Below are 22,100 nucleotides of genomic sequence, written 5' to 3' on the forward strand. Positions count from 1 at the left end.
GGGTGCAAATTTGGACAGTTGGTGGGGCTAAAGGGTTTGAGTTGAGTCTCTAGTTTGCTAAGGTGACAATTCAGACTGTCCTCTATCTGTGTGGCAAATTTCATAACTTTCCTGCAAGCGGTTCCATGGACTCCAAGAGTGGAATATGGAGAATAATGAGAATGCAAACAATTACAATAGGTACTTGTACACTAGTACACTACACTAATAATTGGAACAGTTGGTTGGTCGATCGCTGCTATGCTATTGTAAATTTTGTAAAAAAGGCACTAGTGAGCCCCATTTTGAATCATACAAAACCGCAAGTCCAAACCATTTTTTTCCCCTACAAATGAAGAGCAGAATTAATTGGTAGTGCAAATGAGAGGAGAACATTTGCAAATCAAATCAATGGTTTATTGATCATAGAATTTCTAATAAATTGAACAGTTGTCTATGCAAGTGTAAATTGTGCAAAAAGGCACCATTTTGAATCATACGAAACCACGAGTCCACAAACAAATGCAACATTTGGACCAGAGCTGCATTTCCCAAAAACATTTTAATTCTATATTGATCATTGGCACCAACGTTCTATACGATCTACTTAAGTTTACAATGTTTTTGGGAAACGCAGCCCTGGCCAGTATTTCAAGAATGTGGTATTGTACACGATATTCTCTGGATCTATTGACTCCAGGAAACATTGGTCGTGGGATTGCATGTCCTTTCCAATGACTGGAATATGATATGCATGACGGTAGTATAGCAGACTCTACTGATCTATGGAAGTTCAAGAGCATTACCAACCTGCTGGAACATCGAGTTCCACTCCAACCCAAACGCCCTTGGCAAAGTCAGTTGGTCCGACGTAACGGACTGTTCCAGTTTTATTGGCGCCCACAGTCACATATTCCTCTTCTTTCAGCCAGTCGGGTGTCTCAAGGCTTGAATCCTCTGAATCCGAAAGGATCTCCAATCTCTCTTGAGACACAGATAAAGAGTCAACGTGTTTAGTTTTACCCTCTTCATCTTCCTCATGCAGGATCCCTTTGAAAGACTTCAGGCCAGAGGTCTTGATTTTGTGGATTTGGAAAGGGTTGGCAATGGGAGCGGTAGTGGACTTGTTGGTTTGTTCAGGTCTTGATTGCTGGCAATGTGTTGACTGTTTAGTAGTCTTCACTGGTACAGTTGGGTCAGATGGTTTTGAGGCAGCTGGGGGTGCTAATGGTGTAGATGGTACTAATGGGGCTGTGGTTCCTGAACAAGATGTTTGGCCGGCTGAAGCGACATTGTCAATGGGGTCATTGGTTTTTTGAGGCAAGGAAGCAGAAACAATGAGTTTCTGAGGTGATTCATCTAGAATAGACACTTGACCGTGTCCCTCTGATATCTGGGATTCTGTAGATATCTGTTCTCCATTTTCTTGCTCAGTTGGTTCAAGTTTTGATGGATGCTCTGGAGATGTGCTGCTTGTTGGCACAACCACGCTGTCTGCTTTTGGTTCAATCTTTTTGGAAGTAGACTTGTCTATTTTGGCTTCAGCGCTGTTGGGAAGATGAGGATCAACATTTGAGGCCGTACACTCAGAGAGAGTCGCTGTGGAAACACTTGTGGAGATGTATCCACTTGAGACGTCACTGATGGAGCTGTAGGTGGAATCACAAACCGGACTTTGCTTGGGATCTACTGGAGTAGCAAAAGAAGGCTCCTCGATCTCTGAGGGAACAGTAGGAGGTTGAGCCTCTTCAGCTTCTGAAGGAACAGAAAGTTCCTCTCTGACCTCTGGAGGAACAGATAGAGGAAGAACCTCCTCAACTTCAAAAGAAAGATTAGTAGGTAGAACTTCCTCAGCCACCGGAGGAACAGAAGAAATTGGAGCTGCTTGAGGAAGAAGAGGCAGCATAATCTCCTCAACGTTTTCTGGTTTCTCTGAATTTGGAGTTTCCATAGCATGGCTCTGAGGAGATCATAGAGATCAAGCTATAAGTGATAATATACAGAGTATTAAAAGCTACTTTAAGTTACCCACTGCACCACATCACCAGATACTGTTCACCATACTAATAAGGAGATGCCTATAAACATGTAGACTTACTATCTGGATGTCAGACGTGGTTTCTAAGGAAATACTGCATGCCCCAGTGGTCTCTACTCCATCATGAATAACCGGAAATATGGGCACAATGGAAGCAGGTTCTGATCGGCTGTCTTGAGCACAATCTTCTGAAGGAGCCTGTGGAGTCTTCAAAATAAAAAAGCATAAAAATGTATTCAACTGTACAAGATCAAACACAAACATATTTTATTTATATTAGTGCTGCTGTCAAATCAATTAATCGGATCTAACATATATTCATTTGGCCCGATACAGTTTATATATGAAACGGTGTCAATCGCAGTTGGCCGTTAATATTTTTAGGAATTCTAACAAAGCAATGTTGTGAGAATATGAAGGTGAACAAACATGAACAAGCACGCGAATACTAAATTTAACTCTTTCACGTCTTCTTCTGCTTGAAAATGCCCGTATTGGTGAGTATCCTTGTGAAATATAGTCAGTTATGTCTTATGTCTCACAGTTATGTGTTGAGAAAGAAAATGCATGTGTATCTGTATATTGGATCCGTGCAGCTCTTAAAGTGGCAGAAGCCTAATATATACCTGCTGCCTTAATGTTATTCAAACAATAATTAGAAAATTTGATTACTTTGTCAAAAGACAAAGTAAAATCACTCACTGCTCTTGACTGAATAACTTTTGTAACTTTAATAAGGATTAATCGGTTTAATTTATACAGTGATGCAATGTTATTTTATATTTGATTGACTAAATTTCTATATGACAGGTAGATTTTATTAATTCGCACACATACGCACTTTAGATTTAATCAATTTGACAGGACTAATATATAAATACAAAATAAACAATTTTTTAAATTATATTAATATTTAAAATGTACAAATGTTATTTAATATACATATTATTTTGCTTTTCAGGTTCCAACTGAACAGACTAACCATTTCACAGCTGTTGACGTCTTCAAGACTGACAGACTGCACAATAATACGTGGCACATTCTGGGTGAAAGTAAAGGGCAATAAAAATATCATTGAGTGTTTTACCAGGAATACCACACATTTTGCCAAACAACTTATTGCAATTATTTTTCAATGTTTTATTATTATTATTTTAAAAAAACTACATCGTTTAAATACAGATGAGACATAGCTACAATAATGAACAATAAACTACCAAGACTAAATAGTTTTACAAACCTTACACTGTACCATGGTAATACTATATTATGCATTTCTAATTCTAAAAATAATTTGTGAAATATGTTTAGAGTCAGATGTGTTTTACCTGCTCAAAGACAGGAGGAGGTGGCTCTTTCTTCTCATCTTTCTTGGATAACAGAGACTTGAACATCTTGGGTACTGGAGACACCAGAGCTTTCACTGGGGAGAAATAAGACGCAGCAAATCCTGAGAGTCCTGCAGGGACACGGTTTAAGAAGCGGCAGAAGAGTGGAAAAGCAGAGGAGAAAAGAGCAGGAAACCCATTAGAGCAAACGAGAGTGCAAAGCATAAATAAAGCATTAACAAAAATACAGAAGCAGACCAGCGCGTCCACAGCAGCTGAATAAAGCACATTACACTTAATGCCTTTTATCGGCTACCGTTTTACTTTATTTATTTACCTTTAACACAAAGCGCCATGCTGAGTGCTGAGCAGTGCTGAGTACATGCACAGACCAGCAGGACAAAGACACATGATCAGTAACAACTTCCAACATCTTGAAACTTAAGTTATCTGAAGAAATGTGGTGCTTGCTGACATGGTGCAAGAGAGTTGTAGCTGGTCGCTAGGGTGTTGCTAAGGTGTTCTGACTGTTTTTATTATGATGCTATGCTAAGGTAACTCCATCAGGTAATAGGACTGGGCGATATGACCAAAATCTCATATCACGATATAAGTCATCTCATATCCCAATAATGATATAGTACCTTTTCTGTAAATTCAATCAATTAATAGTTTATATATATTTGCCCATGGCGGCGTGTAAGATTACACATTGCAGTCATCCAAATGATGAAAAAGGTTTGCCGTGAACAATGTTTTTTGCGACACCACGATATAAACGATACAGTATATTATGAAACGATAGACTTTTTATATCGTCCATCCGATGTATATATATTGTCATATCGCACAGCCCTATCAGGTAATGTAACCTCTGTTTCACCTGTAAATGTGTCTGACAGCAGAAGAGGACGAGGACAGATACCTGGCTCTGAGTTTAGACTTTGTATTGATGATGGGTGAGATGTACTCTTTGGGGAAGATGTTGGCACAGAAATCTCCTGCTGACTGTCCCAAAAACCCTAAAGAAAGTCAAAGCACAGACACAAACCACCGGTAAACAAGCTGGACATCTGGATGGACAGTAAAAAAATAAAAAAATGAAGACTAAATGCAAAGAGTACACTCGATGTTACTGAGTGACGAATTGTGAAAAATAGTGGCATATACTACTATAAGTATTTACCAAACTGTGACACAAAACCACTATTTAAGCTGTTTTTTTTCCCCTCACTTTATAGTCTTGGCTGGTGGACAGATCTTTCCTGCTGCCAGAGAGCTGAAAAATAAACAGATAGAGTTTCATGTCTGGTTTAAGTTTGGGCTGATTTGCACAATGAATTTTTGCACAAAGACGTAGTTCAGGTCTTACCCGGTGTATATTGGGTGAACTGAGACAGCGTTTGGGAATCTTTCCTTTATCTGTCAGATGTTCTCTTACTGAAACCTCCTAAACTCATCGAAATACAAATACGACACATGTAAATGTACTTTATAGTATGTGGCAAAAAACAGCTTTTATGTTCTTATTTCGACATATATACCATTGATTCAAAACTGCATGTACATAATTAGTATTGTAGGGGTGCATGGGCGTCGGAACCATTGTATATGGGTGGGACAAAACCACCCACTTTTTAAGACCAATGATATTGGACCCACTCGCTTTTACCGTCTCTAATTCAGCGCTTATGTCTGTTCGCCTTTCAGAGCGCCGTCAGTCAAATCCATTCCACTTGAGGAATGCCCTAATAAATTAAACTCCATTTCTGCTGAATCATTATATTTGTTTAATGAGCCGCAACTGACGAAAATAACCGCCCGTTGTACCCTTCCAGGCAAATATTGCGTTAAAAACATTAATAACAGCTTTAAGTTTTCAATGCTGGCAAATGACCATGGTTATCAGCAGCGGGATAATCCACGGATAGCTGTGCACTTAATGTTCAGTTTACTTGTTTAATTAGAAGGCACCAGAATATATGAAATGGCATTTACTCCAGTAACATTTTTCCACTTTTTTCTTTTTGCTTCCGACGCCCATCTATGGGTGGTATATATGCCTAAATAAGAATATAACAGCTCTAGGGACCATGACGCATGTCAGACCTGTCTGAGACGGTCCAGCGTGAGGATGTTGTCCACGGCTAACACACTCCGCAGGTATTTCTCAATGGCGGCTTCACTGTCGGTTCCTAGGTTGTCAGTGCTGGTGGCCAGTCGGGCGAGCATCTCCCTGTCCTCAGAGCCCTGCATGTCCTGTGAACAAACACACACACCAGTTTCTGTTACCAGTCTCACATAGACTCATGTACAATATTGTTCAAAAGTTTGGGTTTCAGAAAGGGGGGTAAAAAATACTTTTATTGAGCAAGAATGCATTAAATTGATCAAAAGTGACAGTAAAGACACTTATAATGTTATAAAAGATTTCGATTTCAAATAAATGCTTTTGAACTTTCTGTACATCAAAAAATCCTGGAACTGGTTTCAACATTGATAATAATCAGAAATGTTTTTGGAGCAGCAAATTATCCTATTATACTGATTTCTGAAGGATCATGTGACACTGAAGACTGGAGTAAAGATGCTGAAAATTCAGCTTTGATCACAGGAATAAATTACATTTTAAAATATATACAGTTATTTTAAATTTTAATAATATTTCACAATTTTACTGTTTTTACTGTATTTTTGGTTAAATAAACGCAGCTATGGTGAGCAGAAGAGACTTCTTTCAAAAACATAAAAAGCCTTACTGACCCCAAACAGTAGCATATAGTCTAAAATATATAGTCTGTTCAAGAGACTGTGTTGCTCATGTGCTTCACGTACCCCTGGGATATTTGAGACGATCTCAAACGTGACTCCACAGCTGTGAATCGAGCTGCGGTGAGACATCCTCCTAAACAGACTTTGAGCAAAACCCTGCAGGCCGGAAATAAGATCAATAAAAACCAAAGCCCCAAAATAACATCATCAATTCTAGACATTATCATATTAACGGTCAAACCTGTCGTCCGGTGATGTTCACACAGATGCGTTTGCGTAGGACCAGCTGCATTTGTGCGGGATGACTGAGCAGAATGACGATGCGGACGGTGAGATAAACCCTCTGATCCGGCCATGTTGCTCGATTTAGCTCAGGACTGTTGTGAACGGTGCAGTCCCATGATGCCTCTGCCTTCACCTGTGAGGAGAGAGATGACTCGGACATCACAAATCAAAACTTTTTTTAAACAGTTTTTAATTCAAGCAAATACATTGCATCCAGATATGCATTGCTGTTCTCTTTTTTTATATTATGAGTGGTTGCGAGGGCATTGCTAAAGTGTTCTAACATGTGTTTTAACATGTTGCTATGGTGTTCTGTATGGTTGTTAGTGAGTTAAGGTGCTCTTAGTGTTTTTATGTTGCTGTGGTGTTCTGAGTGGTCACTAAGGTGTTGCTAATGCCTGGTTCAGATTACACGATTTTTTTTGTCTTTTACGATAGTCACTGTGTCAGATTACGCGATTTTGACTCCTAAAATCTTGTCGTGGACAAGAAACATGTCAGACTACACGTTGCTTCCTGACCAGTCATCGCGTGCCGTCTTTAACGATGCGCGTGATGTCATTGAGAAGATGCGAAACTATAGCGAGTGACTTCCGGAAACGAACGTAAACAAACAATGGATGTGGCGGTGAGTGTTGTATTGGCTGTCCTGTGTTCAGAAAACTTAAAGAAAGAAAAACACACTATAAGACATGATACGATCGAATATTGCGTCCCGACGCCCGTTGTCGTTTACGAATCCCCACGAGACCCTACGTCAAACGGATCGTGCCAAAATCGGGCTAAAATCGTGTAATCTGAACCAGGCATAAGGTGCTTTCAATGTTTCTATCATGTTGCTGTGGCGTTTTGGATGGTTGCTAGTGAATTTCAAAGGTGCTCTCAGTGTTTTTATGTTGCTGTGGTGTTCTGGATGGTTGCTAGGGAGTTGCTAAGGTGCTCTCAGTGTTTTTATGTTGCCATGGTGTTCTAGATGGTTGCGAAGGAGTTCTGTTTCATTCCTACTGACCGCCAGAGGCAGTGCAAAGCACTAGTGGATAATCGCTGCGCCAGCTAGATAGATCGAGAAGAATATAACAACAAAGTCACGTCATGACGCAGACCGAGACGCGAGGATATAAACCACAGCGACTCGGTGCCCAGCCTCTTTCGCTTTCTCGCTTTTGATAGGTCGTTTTTTTCACGCGGTCTCGTGCAGCTTACCTGAGTTGCGAGGATTCGCCCTCCCAAGGTGTGACAGCGCGCTCTACACTATCATCAGGACGGATATCTTGGATTATTTTTCTTCACTATGTGAGTGCATACGAATATTTGTTGTTGTGTCGGCGATACTCTGTGCTTCACGGTACTATCCGGTGGCTGGTTCGACCGCGCTTAGGTTGCGTTCACCGCAAACCTATAACGTTATATCTGTTATATCTATATATATTTTTATGTTATCATGCCGCACGGTTCTATCCGAAGGCAGACTTGACTTTACGTTACTTGTGAGAGCGTTTGATGTTATAAAATTTTCGATTCTATCCGAAGATTTTTTCGAACTGCTCAGTGGGTGTTATTACAGTTTTAAGTGCCTACGGTGCAAACCTAGGACGTTTAATTGACGGAGTCATGGATCATAGCTCTCTCATCTCCGTTTCAAGTTGTAAGTTGTGTCCGAATACGCTTCTTCCCGACGACGGACACGATCGATGCCCATCATGTTTAGGCGCTCAACATCTGAAGGAGGCCCTGACTGATCCGTGTTTGCATTGTAGTATGCTACCGATGTCAGAGAGACAGCTTCACCTTGCTGAGTTAGACATTAACTCGCCTGTTAGCCTCGCACAACAGCCGCGACACGCTCAAAAGCGTCGCGCGTCAGCAGCTGCTGGCGCTCCGCCGAGCAAGAAGAAATCTGTACAGAAAAACACTTCAGAACACTTGTTATCGAAGACTGTTGCTTCTCTCTCTTCAGAAATGATGGAGATGAAACATCTTCTTCAGTCTTTACAACCCCCAGTGTCGGCCCCACACACTGAGAACACACCAGTGGATGAAAGTGATTTCCAACCTCCACATGCTATAGATTTTGACGCTCTCTCCATGAGCGCATCTAATTCACATTTCCTTGATGGAGAATCGGTGGAACCTGCCATACAACCCACCCTCCCAAACGATGTTTTTTCTAACCTATATGCTACAGGTGGTTCGAGCAGTGGTTCTGTACATTCATCGAGCGCAGGCCCATCTGCTCCAGACGATGTGTTGTCTGTTCTGCAGATGGCAGTGGCTCGTTTGGGTCTTCACAAATCACCTGTTCAACCCATTCAAATCACCTGTTCAACCCATTCAAACCAATGTGTTCTTCAGACAAGCTGCTGATAGTAATGTGTTCACAATGCCACCGTGTAAGGATTTTGTGACAGAATTCTCTAGTGCACTTACCAGTCCCAATGTGCCTAAGAGGAGGTCAAAGACAGCCCGCACTCTTGCCGCAATGGCTGAGGCTGACTCCATTGGGGTAGGACGGGCGCCTGAAATTGAACAGCCGGTTGCAGCTTTGGTGGTATCACCAGATGAGGCTCTAAGAGGCAATGTACGCTGGCCGAGTGCACAATGTGGACGTACTGACACTTTATTGAAGGCAGCATACGAGTCGGTAGCCTATATAACTCCAGCTGAGAATACTATCTGCCAGCTGCTTCTTGCCTGCAATAACACATTAGAGTCAGCAAGCGTTGACGCTTCTACATTTCAGTTCTTACAGACAGCTCTGTTGACTATGGGTCATGTGACTCGGGAACTTGGGACACTTTCAGCGACCCTTCTAACAGCCCGGCGTCAGGTATGACTTGGTCAGGCAAGGTTGCCTGAAGACTGTAAGAAGACGCTGAGAGAACTGCCAATTGTACCAGGACATCTTTTTGGCCCCAATGTTTCTGAGGTATTGGAGAAGAGAATGAAGTTGTCAGAAGCCACACGACAACTGACTCTGGTTCCACGAGCACCACCTTTTAGAATGCCTCTGACTCCAGCTCACCCACACTATTCGGGCTTAGAGCACCGAGTGCGACAGCAGAACATTTCTCAGCTTGAGGCTCCACAGTGACATAGAGGGGCTGAGGAGGCCCAGGGACGCCGCCCTTTTCACCGTCACCAGCAGGGGAGACCACGTCAGCGGCCCCCCACGGGTCCTAAAGGCAGAGGCCAAAAACCCTGAAGCTATGGGGCCGGCGGTCGGTCGTTTCACTGTGCAGCATCTCCATTACTGGGCAAATTCAGTTTCCAACCCCTGGGTTCTGGCGACTTTGAGCAGGGGATACACTCTGCAATTCCGACGCCGGCCTCCCAAGTTTTCAGGAATCTTTCCGACAGTAGTCAAAGATGTAACCAGTTCAATGGCCCTTTCCTTAGAAATTCATTCACTGTTACTGAAGGGATGCATAGAAAAAGTTATTCCCCTCAGTCAGAGGGACGGGTTTTACTCCACGTACTTCCTTGTTCCAAAAAAAGATGGCGGTTTTCGGCCAGTTCTAGACCTGAGACGCCTAAACGTGTTCTTGAAGTCTCTTCCTTTCCGAATGTTACGCACAGTCGACGTTCTTCGATCTGTGACGAAAGGAGACTGGTTCGTGAATGTGGACTTGAAGGACGCTTACTTCCATGTTCCCGTTGCTCCTCACCACAGGAAGTTCCTAAGATTCAGCTTTCAGAATCAAGCCTATCAGTTCAGAGTTCTACCATTCGGTCTATCTCTGGCTCCTCGTGTTTTCACAAGATGCATGAGTGCGGCCCTGTCTCCTCTTTGGTCCAAGGGCATGAGGATTCTGCCCTATTTAGACGATTGGCTGCTCTGTGCCCCAACAAGACGACATGCGTTACACAACACCATGATTGTGCTAGAGCATATCCAGAGGCTGGGCCTTACTGTGAATGACACAAAGAGTCATCTGGTCCCACAACAGACCATAACCTTCATAGGAATAACACTCAATTCAATCACAATGTCTGCCACATTATCTCACGCACGAACAGACAATATTTGTCAGTTACTTACTCGTTTCGGTCAGGGGACAAAACTGCCTTATGGCGTCCTTCTGCAACTAATGGGGATGTTAGCCGCTGCCACATCTGTGATCCCCTTGGGCTTGCTTCACCTCAGGCCTCTTCAGAGGTGGAGCAACAGCTTAGGGCTAGATTCAGCGAGACATCGCCCTCGCATGATTATCGTTTCGCCTGCCTGTGTCCGTGCATTGAAACCCTGGAAAAAGGTAACATTTCTGAAAGCCGGTGTGCCTTTAGGGGTGGTGTCTTCCCGTCGGGAAGTGATCACGTCCGATGCTTCACTAACAGGATGGGCGGCAACGTGGAACCAGAGGGGAATTGGTGGTCACTGGTCACCCAGGGAGGCCTTAGAACATATCAACGTCCTGGACTTGAAGGCAGTGTACTTAGCTCTACAACACTTCTTACCAAACCTGATGGGTCGTCATGTGCTTGTCCGGTCCGACAACACGTCGACGGTCTTTCATTTGAATCATCAGGGCGACACCAGGTCTCTTGCGTCTTTACTGCTAACTCGCAAGATCGTCACATGGTCTCAGGGCCGGCTGGCCTCATTAAGGCCAGTTCATCTTCCGGGACTGGACAATCAAGTGGCGGATGGTCTGTCCAGGGATCTGCTGCTCCCGGGGGAATGGAGACTTCACCCGGATGTAGTACAGTTGATTTATCGACGGTTTGGCAAGGCAGAGGTCGACCTGTTTGCATTGGAAAGGACCACTCATTGCCGCTGGTGGTTTGCGAGAACCGAGACGTCCAGCCCATTGGGACAGGATGCATTAGCCCACAAGTGGCCGAGTTGCCTGTTTTATGCGTTCCCTCCATTTCCACTTCTGGGGGAAACATTACATCGTATATTCCTATACAAGCACAGGGTGCTTTTAGTGGCACCTTGATGCCCATCCAGGCTATGGTTTCCTCTCCTTCTGAGTCTGTTACAAGGCGAACCATGGCAGCTTCCCACCAGGCGGGACCTGCTTTCTCAGATGCACGGCCGTGTTTGGCACCCAGATCCAACTTGTCTTCAGCTCTGGGTTTGGCCCTTGGGTCCAGATCACAGTTCATGGATTGTGAACCAGCAGTAGTGAACACTATCGGCAACGCTAGGGCTCCTTCGACACGACAACTTTATGCTGCTCGTTGGAGAATATTTTTTCTTGGTGTGGGGATCAAGGAATTGACCCAGTTCACTGTACTGTGCCGACAGTTTTGAGTTTTCTGCAGCATCTATTTGACGACAACAGGGCGGCCTCCACTTTAAAAGTTCATGTTGCTGCCATATCTGCTTATCATGACCCGGTTGCTGGTGCTTCCCTTGGGTCTCATAACCTTGTTTGTAGTTTTCTGAAGGGAGCGAGGCGTTTAAAGCCCGTTCGTTCTACTCCCTTTCCTGTGTGGGACTTACCGCTTATTCCCTTTGTACACCACCATTTGAGCCGTTAGCTATTGCAGATATTAAGTGGTTGTCCTTAAGTGTCTTTTTTGTTGGCCGTTGCTTCAACTAAACGCGTTGGTGAACTTAATGCATTGTCAGTGAGTGAATTGTGTTTACGCTGGTTACCAGAGGATTCTGGGGTCATTATTCGGCCCAATCCATCCTTTCTCCCTAAAGTTTTGTTACCACAATTTGTGAATCAGTCTATTCAAACAGAGATTATCACGCTGGATTGTTGAGACGATAGAGTTGGCGTATAATAAATCTCATCAGCCCTTACCAGTGGGTGTTACTTGTCACTCCACTAGGGCCGTGTCTTCGTCTTGGGCCACTTTACAGGGAGTTTCCTTGGCGGAAGTCTGCGAAGCTGCTACCTGGTGTTCTCCATGCACCTTCGCGCGGTTCTACAAGGTTAACGTGGCTGCTTCCCATGATGTAAGCTCTGCAGTCCTTCTGGAGCAACCCTGATGTTTGCAGGTGGGTGGCATTCCTCATGACCGTGTTGATATGCGTCATCCACTAGTGCTTTGCACTGCCTCTGGCGGTCAGTAGGAATGATACAGAACGCTAGTTACGTATGTAACTGTGGTTCTGTGAATTCCGGATGACCGCCAGAGTCCCTCGTCACTCGGAATGCTCGAGAAAGGATTCTGAGGCTGGGCACCGAGTCGCTGTGGTTAATATCCTCGCGTCTCGGTCTGCGTCATGACGTGCCTTTGTTGTTATATTCTTCTCAAGCTATCTAGCTGGCGCAGCGATTATCCACTAGTGCTTTGCACTGCCTCTGGCGGTCATCCGGAATTCACAGAACCACAGTTACATACGTAACTGCATACGTATTAGCGTTGCTAATGTACTCTCAGTGTTTTTATGTTGCTGTGGAGTTTTGGATGGTTGCTATGGAGTTGCTAAGGTGCTCAGTGTTTTTATGTTGCTGTGGTGTTCTGGATGGTTGCTAGGGAGTTGCTAAGGTGCTCTCTGTGTTATGTTGCTGTGGTGTTCTGGATGGTTGCTAAGGTGCTCTCAGTCTTTTTTATCATGTTGCTATGGTGTTCTGGATGTTTTTCTCTTTTATTGTGAATTTCCTTTTTCATTTAGAAATGCCTCAAAATAGAAGATTTTTTTAATATATATATCAGATACATTACGATTGGCTGTAATATTGTGGCATATCAGTTTAATCAAGGACAGGAAAAATGACTTGACACCGGAAACTTCTGGTTGCATTTCACATTGTGGAATATCATGATGCAGAATATTGCTCACCTCACTCTCATGGTGTTTGACAATCTGCAAATCTATGAAATCATCTTTTTCTTCTCTGTTCAGCACAGCATCCAGACCTCCAGCTAGAGGAGCTGACAGATGATCATAGAAGTCATCAGCTGTAGATCACAGACGAAACAATTCAGGATGAGGATGAGTCGAGAGAAAAGATGAAAAGCTTACATCAGCTGAACCTGATGTAAAATACTTTACTCAAAGTCCCTGTGAGATTGTTCATATTTAAGTCATTAAACAGAAATTCACATTTTCACGGCTCTCTGATGTCAGTTAATGGTCACATAACTTCAGGGCTATTATTGTTAACTGAAACTATATTAACAAAAATGTTCTTAATAAAGCTAAAATAAAATAAAATAAAGCACAAATGATGAAAACTTATTCTAAATGTTAGAAATGGTCCCTGGGCAACTAACTAAAATAAGTCTAAACTGAAGCACTAAAATTACTAACTGGCAATAAAAAAAAACTGAACTAAAACTAAAAATACCTAATAAAAGCTACAAATATTTACCGCTGAGGCCCAGGAAGATGACTGGGATGTGTTTCTCCATCCCTGGCACAGGAACCCTGCAGGAACAGGAGCCAGTGAAAATAAGGCTCATGTGAAGAATCAGCACAACAACGTTCCTTTCAACCAATCAGATTGTTAGATTTTGCTAGAGAACTTGAAGGCTGTGACACACCAAGCTGGCGTCAAAGAACTAGCAGCGACAAAAGCCGACTGTGTTATAGTCTCACATCGGCTGTGTCTCGGACAAAAAGCTGCGCTTGAACAAACGCGTTATGTGCCTGCATGTAAGAAAAAGCCACTCAGTATTTTCACTGGCCAGAATTTTGACATTAATACCATATTTTTAATATGATCTCATAATTTGTCAGCAGGTATATTAGGCTGCTGTCGCTTCAAGACCTGACGCACAGATCCATTATACTGTTACACATGCGTTTTCTTTCTCTACTCTTTACGTTCACTTAAAACTACTGTTAACAACTGTTTACACGTCAATACTCGCCAAGACCTGCATTTTGACATTATTTTGTATGTATTTGACTGTTTAAGTGCAATAAGCAGAACTCAGTTCTGAGAGGCGGCTTTATGTGCGCGCGCCAAAATCTGCGGGAGTGAGTCAAATTATACACAATAAGCGCAATCCCACGCCGAAATTCAAGCCCTGTAACACCAACAATACTCATAATCCAGAGCAAATGAAAAGAGCGAGTGAGGAAAGGCGGGTTTGTGTGTCACTCGCTGTCGGAGAGATGAGAGAGAGATGGTGAGTCACGGCCCTTAAAAGGTGGTTATGGTTATATGCGGTTAGTCCTATGATTGTTTGAATGGAAAGATGTTCTAGAACCATCAAAGCATAACATGAACGTGGAAGAACTGATGTGCATCTACCACTCGGCAGGGGCTCCTGGGATACCGCTGCCAGCAGAGGGCACCAGTACAGCGTTTCTCTCCTCTGTCAGTGTGAGACGGCACTCCAGCAGCTGGGACTCGCTCTCCACATCCTCTTCTGACTTATCTACACATGTCAGAAGAAAGATCACTTTTCTCCTGTTTTCATCAGGGATGTATCCTGAATCTCTTCCACAAGCTGAAACACATTTGATGGTGGATTCCTACCTTGCTTGCCAACGAGTTTCTGGAGACGTTGGTCCAGATATTCCTGTCGTTCGGTTAGAGCCATGAGCCACTGAGCCCTGAGTCTCTCCAGATCAATCTCCTACAGGGAGAAACATGCAGAAAACACTACATTTACATATCAGCTCACATTTACATGATGGCAGTTAAAACTCCAAATGTTCACAGAGGTTAGCCAATCATCACAGACATCATTTACATATTTAAAAAAAGCCTAAAAATCATTACCTGGTAACTGTCCACGTCTTTATCTCCCACCTTCAAAAATGAGACAGAAAAACTTTGAGACACGATTCTGATGTTGATCAATTCAGATTCTGTTCTAAATTAGGAGGCATGATGAGCCTGCAGTGAGTAATTAGCATAAGACACGCCCATATAAGGGCTTTCAGCACTAAGCTTCCTTTAGCTCTCTAACATTAAGAGCATGCATGGTGAACTCTTTGACTAAAGCCAAGTGTGCAATTTTCAAAAGTAGTTTTATATAGGCCTCAACTACATGTGACCAGCTAAATTATTATGCAGAAATGATCATTTTGGTTACATATTAAGCATTAAACTATTAAAGTTGTAAACTCTTTACTATGTTATGCAAGTGGCATAACTATTAATAATGGCATCAGAGCTATTATCATTCCCTAAACTAAAACTATTTAAATTAACAAAAATGATCTTAAAGCTAAACTAAAATACAATAAAAGATGAAAAACAAACATCATTTCAGAAATGTTTCCTCTGCAACTAACTAAAATAATTTTAAGTTGAAGCACTAAAATTACTAACTGGAAATAAATAAAAAGAAATACAGACACACACATTCAAAATATTAATAAAATATATAATAAGATATACAAAATAATGCAGTAAAACTGAATAACAGAACTAATCATTTACTTTACATAATAAGTGTTAAAATATTAACTTGAATTATACAATAAGATTTATTTTAGGGTAACTTAGTGTCACTTCATGTTAAAAAAAAATACAAGTCTGAAATCTCCACTTCAGTAGCACCTATATACACCAAACTTTCCAGTCTTGTACCTAGTTATATTATGAAGACATTTACAGAGGGATTTGTAAATGTATTATTCCTAGCCTGATTTATATAACATTTCATTCCAAAAAACATGGCGAAAATCTTTTAAGGCTATTGACAGTATATTCTGATTTACAGGATAACAAAAGTAGATATCCATAAATCCCTCTGTAATTTTTTCCCCATCTAATTTGTGAACACAATGAAAAAATAATTTTGAACCTGGCTTTATCCAATACTCAGATTTTTTTTTTAAATATATGCAAATTAGCACATATTTAATTAGATAATGCCTCATTTGCATAATCAAACATTAAATTACAGAAAACTTGTAATACATTTTTTTCTCATCTTAATGTAGGTAATCAACTGGCAAAGTTTCATGGTGATATCTGCCAGTTAAAAAAAATTACCCTATTCACCTGTAGTGTCTCGCCTTAATGCATTAAATGTTTTTGAGGTTATCTGCTATTTTAGTGTACGTCTGGTTTGAGTTGGTTCAAAAAATGTAATCAATTCCAGTGACTTGTTAGTGAATCAGGATTTAAGTGTGAAAACATTTCACACCCAGATTTAGTGAATGAGATCCAATGACGTAAAAAAGAAGTTTTCACCTCCTGGGTCTCGGTGCTTTTTCCAGGTCGAGTCTGATGGACCTCCACATTGCCGATGGAGACGCTAATCACAGACTCCGTGATCAGAGGCATGGTGCCGGAGTCCTGGACTGAACGAACCTCCACCTGAACACGCCTGGACTGACCCTGCCACACATTCATGAACCGCATCAGGACACACTGCATCATAGGTCAGATCACGAAGCTCTACGTCTCGTCACTATCATTAATACACAGACCTGTTTAAGCTGGAAGATTCCTCCTGAGCAGACGTCCTTCGCTGGCTGAACCTCCACCGGCACAAACTCTCCGGCATCGTTCAGCTCCAGGATCTGCACCCAGAGCTCCAGCCTGCGGGTCACTTCACTCCACCTGCACACGGGACACCGCAGAAAACACCATTTCATTTACAAAGTGAGTCAGAGAGCATGGAAAATGGTCATGAGAAACTATTGACTGATATGATAAAAAAATGTTAACCCATTTTTATCATTTAACGGCATATAAGCATCAAAGTCTATATTCATGGCAAACTCAAGAGTAATAACATTTTAAATACTCAAAATAACAATATTTAAATTGTATACATTATTTTAAAATTATTATCTCTACAAACTAATAAAACACCTATAAAATAAGACAGAAAAACTGAGTCACGATTCTGATGTTGATTATTCCAGATTCTGTAGGCATGAGCCTGCAGTGAGTAATTAGCATAAGACATGCCCGACCATATAAGGGCGTTCAGCACAAGCTTCCTTTCGCTATATAACAATAAGAGCATGCATGGTAAAGCCAAGGGTGCAATTTTCATATATAACAACACTGTTTGAAACAATTGTGCATTGTGAAAAAGCACTATACAAATAAATTTGTCTTGACTTACGTTTTAAAATATTACAAAATTGTAAGTCACAATCACCCTAGTTCAGGGATTCCCAAAATTTTGTCAAATCTCTTTGACCCAAGTACCCCTGAGATTTTAAGTCCATATTGGAAACATTTCAATAAGTAATTATTAATTTAGTAAGCATTTTATTTTGACTGTTTTAAAATAAATATTTCAAAATAAATTTGACATAATGGTTCATAGTCCCATGAATGCATAGTGACATGCAGTTAAACAAAGAACATGACATTTATATTTATTAATAATTTTACTAAATAATATTTTAGTAAGCGTTTTACTATTTTTTTTTTTTTTTTTCCTCCTTTTTTTTTTTTTTACATTTTTGTGATGCTTTCCATCAGCTCAAGAACCCCAGTTTGGGAAACCCATGATCATCTGAACATTGACTAAATCAATTCTGCTGTCACAGAAATTATCAGTAATATGTATTATGTTTCATAGGTATAATAAAGGCAGGTGTACCTCTCTCTGAGAGAGCGAGTCTTCGCCTGAATCACTCCAAGGTCCCAGAGAGCCAGATTCCTGCGCGGGTTAACCTGTTTGTGACCATAGACCTCAACAGCCACGGCTCCCTCCATCAGAAACTCCAGGAAGTCTTCGGTTACGGACACTTCCAGATTCTACACATGCGGAAAGATATGATGACTAACACAGTTTGTACATGAAAGGGGGAAAAAAACAAGAGAGAAACAAGATAGAGGACAAGATGTTGTACTGTAATGTGATAGAGCTAGATTCTGAGGCGTTTTGTTAATCATGATCTTCACACAGTTTTTTCTGAACCCTAAAGCCTACACACAGTAATCTAAAGTTAGGTTATAAACTAACTACAGCACGGTCACAATGTCACCATAACCAAGCAACAAGTTGAAAAAATTTAAGTTAGAATAGTTTGAGATTTTAAACAGAACATGGCTGGGAAAGCGGAATAGTGAGTAGATGACTTTTCTAGTTCAGCATTAAAAGCTTTAAAAAAAATAATCACAAAAAGGTATTACTGATGTATTTTATAGAATAAAACTTGAACATTTCTTAAGCTTGTGTTCACTATAGACCCATTCAGACCCGTAAAAAACAACAACATATTGTTCAAAAATGGTTTTAGGACTCATGGTGCCTTCACATGCTATCGGAAAATCCCTATTTCCCACTTCTGAGTTGGTAAATATAAGTTTGTCGCTTTTAAGTGCTTTGTTGTTGGAAATAACATTCACAACCAAGCTTTAGACATTGATGCCATAGGGAAAAACTGCCATCTAGATATTTTAATATGATCTCATAATTTGTCAGCAGGTTTATTAGGCTGCTGTCACTTTAAGACCTGACGCACAGATCCATTATACTGTTACACATGCAGTTTCTTTCTCAACTGACTGTGGTTGCGTAAATACTCGCCAAGACCAGCATTTTTACATTATTTTGTGTGTATTAAGCACAATATCTGAGGAAATCAAGATATTGAAGATATTGCAATACGCACAATCTAACGCCGAAATTCAAGCCCTGTAATAGCACAAATATTAATCTGGAGCAAATGAAACGAGTGAGTGAGGAGAGGCGGGTTTGCGTGTCACTCACTGTCGGAGAGAGAGAGAGGGAGGGAGGGAGGGGGAGAGGAAGAGAGAGAGAGGGAGGGAGAGTGAGAGTGAGAGAGAGAGAGTGAGTGTGAGAGAGAGAGAGAGGGAGGGAGAGTGAGAGTGAGAGTGAGAGAGAGAGAGTGAGTGTGAGAGAGAGAGAGAGGGAGGGAGAGTGAGAGTGAGTGTGAGAGAGAGAGAGTGAGAGTGAGAGTGAGAGAGAGAGAGAGAGAGTGAGAGTGAGAGTGAGAGAGAGAGAGCTGGTATCGTGTATGAGTATTGGAAGATATTTCAGTATCGATATGTATCGGAAAATCTAGTTTTGACACTACATGCACTTAGTTTATAATTTCAGAAGTCTTTTTAAAAGACTACAATTGAAAAATGTATTTATTATATATAAAATTCAACCCGCCGAAGTGGCTAGTTAATGTCAAGCCTTGGTGTCAACCATATCTCTTACTATAGTTTTACCAGGCCATCTAGATAGTCAGCTTGTGAACAATTCTAGCATTTGTCAAACACGGGCTATTTTCACTGTGTATTAAACGTACAATATGCTTCAAATGGTTATTTATATTTGTAAATATGCAATTCTTTAATGACAAGACAAGGCGATGTAGCTATTGTGGAAAAAGCTCTGGGATCAAAATGATCTCCAAGTTGTAAAAATGACTTTAGAAGGCATTCATTTCCAATTTCTGACTGGGAAGCTAGCATTTACGATAACACGTGAAGGCAGCATCATTCCTGCAGGCCTTCATGAGTGTTTTAACCTTGCAGCTGTTGAACAGCACCAGTCTCTGAGGCTCTCTGCTGCTGGGAGCGCTCAGCCCGACCTCTGGAGCGATGAACACCGGCTCCTGCTGCTCCCAGAAGTGATACTGACAGAACACGAAGTTCGAGAGGTGCTGAGGTAGTCCTGTCGCCTGCAACACCTTAATCTGCAAATAGAAAAAGTCCTACAATCAACTACAATTTAGACTTGTATAAATAGCGTTTTGATTCTGTGCAGAATGATTGCATGCTTGATTGGAGAACTGACCATGCATGTAAGTTTGCGTTCTTGCATCACACCGTCAGGACTGATCTCAGAGTCTCCGCCCCCCGTCTCACGCTCCTCTAGTGCTCCACCCAGACACTGGACTTCTACATGAAGACGACCTGCCACCTACAAACACACAAACCAGCGGTAACTAATCAACTCCTCTGAAGTTCGTCAGGACTGTGACGATGCATGAACTTAAAGGGACAGTTCACCTAAAAACTGAAAATGAATTTACTTGCATCATTTACTCACCCTCAAGTTGTTCCAAACCTATTTGAGTTTCTTACTTCTGTTGAACACAAAAGAAGATATTTTAATATATATTTATATTATATATTTAATATATATTTATATTTAATGTTGGTAACCAGACAGTTGATGGTAGCCATTAAAAAAAAAAAAAGTACTATTGAAGTCTGGTTACCAACATTAAATATATTAAAATATTTTCTTTCTTTTCAACAGAAAATAAAAATCATACAGGTTTGGAACAAATTGAGGGTGAGTAAATGATGAAAATGCTTATTTTTGGGAGAACGATCCCTTTAAGACAAGACACACCATGAAAAACTTGTTTTTTCAGGCACAGATCATTTTTGAGAATTTCTGCTATTTTGCTTCCATTACATGTCTTCTTTTAGACCAGTGGAAATAAAACCACCAAAATACCCTTTTAAGTGTTTATTTTATTACACTTTATTGTTTGCATCTGTAGATTTCAATTATAATAAATATCTTTAAAGGCGGTGAGTTTGAGTCCGAAATCTCCACTTCAGCAGCTTTACAAACACCAAACTTGAGTTGTATTCTTTTTTATATTCTGAAGGTTTTTACGGAAGGGTTTGTTCATATAACACATTCGCATGATTTATATATAAAACATGGTGAAACATTTTTTTCTGGGTATTTTCTGATTTATGGAGTGATCAAAATAGTTATCCAGAACTCTTTTCTGTAAAAACCTTTAATATGTAAACAAAATGAAACAAATTTTTAACCTTTTATCCAATGTCCAGATTCTGGAAGTGCATATTTAATTAGTCTCATTTCCATAATTAAACAAAACATTTCAGAAAACTTGTAATACAAAAAATAATAATATTTGGAATCCATCGATATATAAGTTAAAGGGGACATTTTACAAAGTCTTGATTTTGGGCTCTACTAGAACAAGTTTTCATGCCTGAATATTCAAAAAACACATTATTTTCCCCATGTATGACATTGTTGCAGCTCCTCTCTTCCCAGTCTGTCAGAAACACTCTGTTTAGTTCCTGTCTCTATGAAGCTCCTCCTTCTGAAAAGCACACTGTGCTCTGATTGGTCGGCTGGAGCAGTGTGTTGTGATTGGTAAAGCGCTTCGAGTGTGTTTGGAAAATGTCCCGTCTCTTAGCATAACCGCCAGTTTAACAGACCACTAACTAACTCAACCAGGCCCCGCCCCTTTATTCTGCGTATGAATTATTTAAATGAGGAATATTGTGACATGTTTGTTCCCGGAAGAAACTCAAGACTACAATGGAGGCGTTTCAGGAGTTCAGAAACACTGACACTGATATAGAGAATAACTCCCACTGGAGGGACTTTGTGCTCAAACTGCAACATTACACACTAAAGAAAGATGAACATGGAAAAAATCCTATCCTATTCACCTGAGGTGTCTTGCCTTAAGGTATAAAATATGATATGAAACCAATACCCTTTTCTAAACAAAATATCAACTTCATAACTAATCTGTTTTGGACATACCTCCCCCTTCTGGTTGATGATGGGTACTGCGTACTGCAGCTTGACTTCGTACAGCAGACAGGACAGGAAGACGTTCGCCACACCGATCAGACTGTGATTCTCCTGCTCGTCGAAGAACGGGTCGGCACGCTTGAAGTAGGAACGCATAACCTGAGCACAGACAGCAAGGATGAGATGAACACGTTTAAGCATACTTCATACATTATTGGAGATTTAATATCTCCAATAAAACACAAATGTGTGTGTGTGTGTGTGTATGCATGTATGCATTTATGTAGGCATGTGTATATATATATATATATATATATATACACACACACACACACACACACACACTACAGATGCTTTTATTA

At 41.1% G+C, this 22,100-nt stretch overlaps 1 protein-coding gene across 9 annotated transcripts in view; it reads right to left on the reverse strand.

Annotated features, from left to right (window-relative positions):
* The window catches only part of kif13bb (kinesin family member 13Bb), a 46,099-nt gene that overhangs the window by 3,027 nt on the left and 20,972 nt on the right, over positions 1–22,100 (reverse strand). For 4 of the 9 annotated variants that reach the window (XM_077219472.1, XM_077219471.1, XM_077219470.1 and 1 more), the window contains 21 exons: positions 21,748–21,897; positions 19,996–20,121; positions 19,727–19,894; positions 17,839–17,996; positions 16,706–16,838; positions 16,467–16,613; positions 15,042–15,071; positions 14,796–14,895; positions 14,568–14,694; positions 13,680–13,735; positions 13,148–13,266; positions 6,359–6,535; positions 6,181–6,273; positions 5,455–5,604; positions 4,718–4,795; positions 4,580–4,624; positions 4,271–4,367; positions 3,346–3,476; positions 3,000–3,059; positions 2,078–2,224; positions 790–1,939 (listed from right to left, as the gene is read on the reverse strand). In XM_077219472.1, the coding sequence (XP_077075587.1) occupies positions 790–1,939; positions 2,078–2,224; positions 3,000–3,059; positions 3,346–3,476; positions 4,271–4,367; positions 4,580–4,624; positions 4,718–4,795; positions 5,455–5,604; positions 6,181–6,273; positions 6,359–6,535; positions 13,148–13,266; positions 13,680–13,735; positions 14,568–14,694; positions 14,796–14,895; positions 15,042–15,071; positions 16,467–16,613; positions 16,706–16,838; positions 17,839–17,996; positions 19,727–19,894; positions 19,996–20,121; positions 21,748–21,897 (3,442 nt within the window). The remainder of the gene's footprint in view (positions 1–789; positions 1,940–2,077; positions 2,225–2,999; positions 3,060–3,345; positions 3,477–4,270; positions 4,368–4,579; positions 4,625–4,717; positions 4,796–5,454; positions 5,605–6,180; positions 6,274–6,358; positions 6,536–13,147; positions 13,267–13,679; positions 13,736–14,567; positions 14,695–14,795; positions 14,896–15,041; positions 15,072–16,466; positions 16,614–16,705; positions 16,839–17,838; positions 17,997–19,726; positions 19,895–19,995; positions 20,122–21,747; positions 21,898–22,100) is intronic. The other 5 variants (XM_077219479.1, XM_077219473.1, XM_077219475.1 and 2 more) reach the window with 3 other exon arrangements.

The sequence above is a fragment of the Siphateles boraxobius genome, unplaced genomic scaffold, assembly GCF_051911475.1.
Source record: "Siphateles boraxobius isolate OS27281-9 unplaced genomic scaffold, OSU_SipBor_1 8, whole genome shotgun sequence".
NCBI lineage: Eukaryota > Metazoa > Chordata > Actinopteri > Cypriniformes > Leuciscidae > Siphateles > Siphateles boraxobius.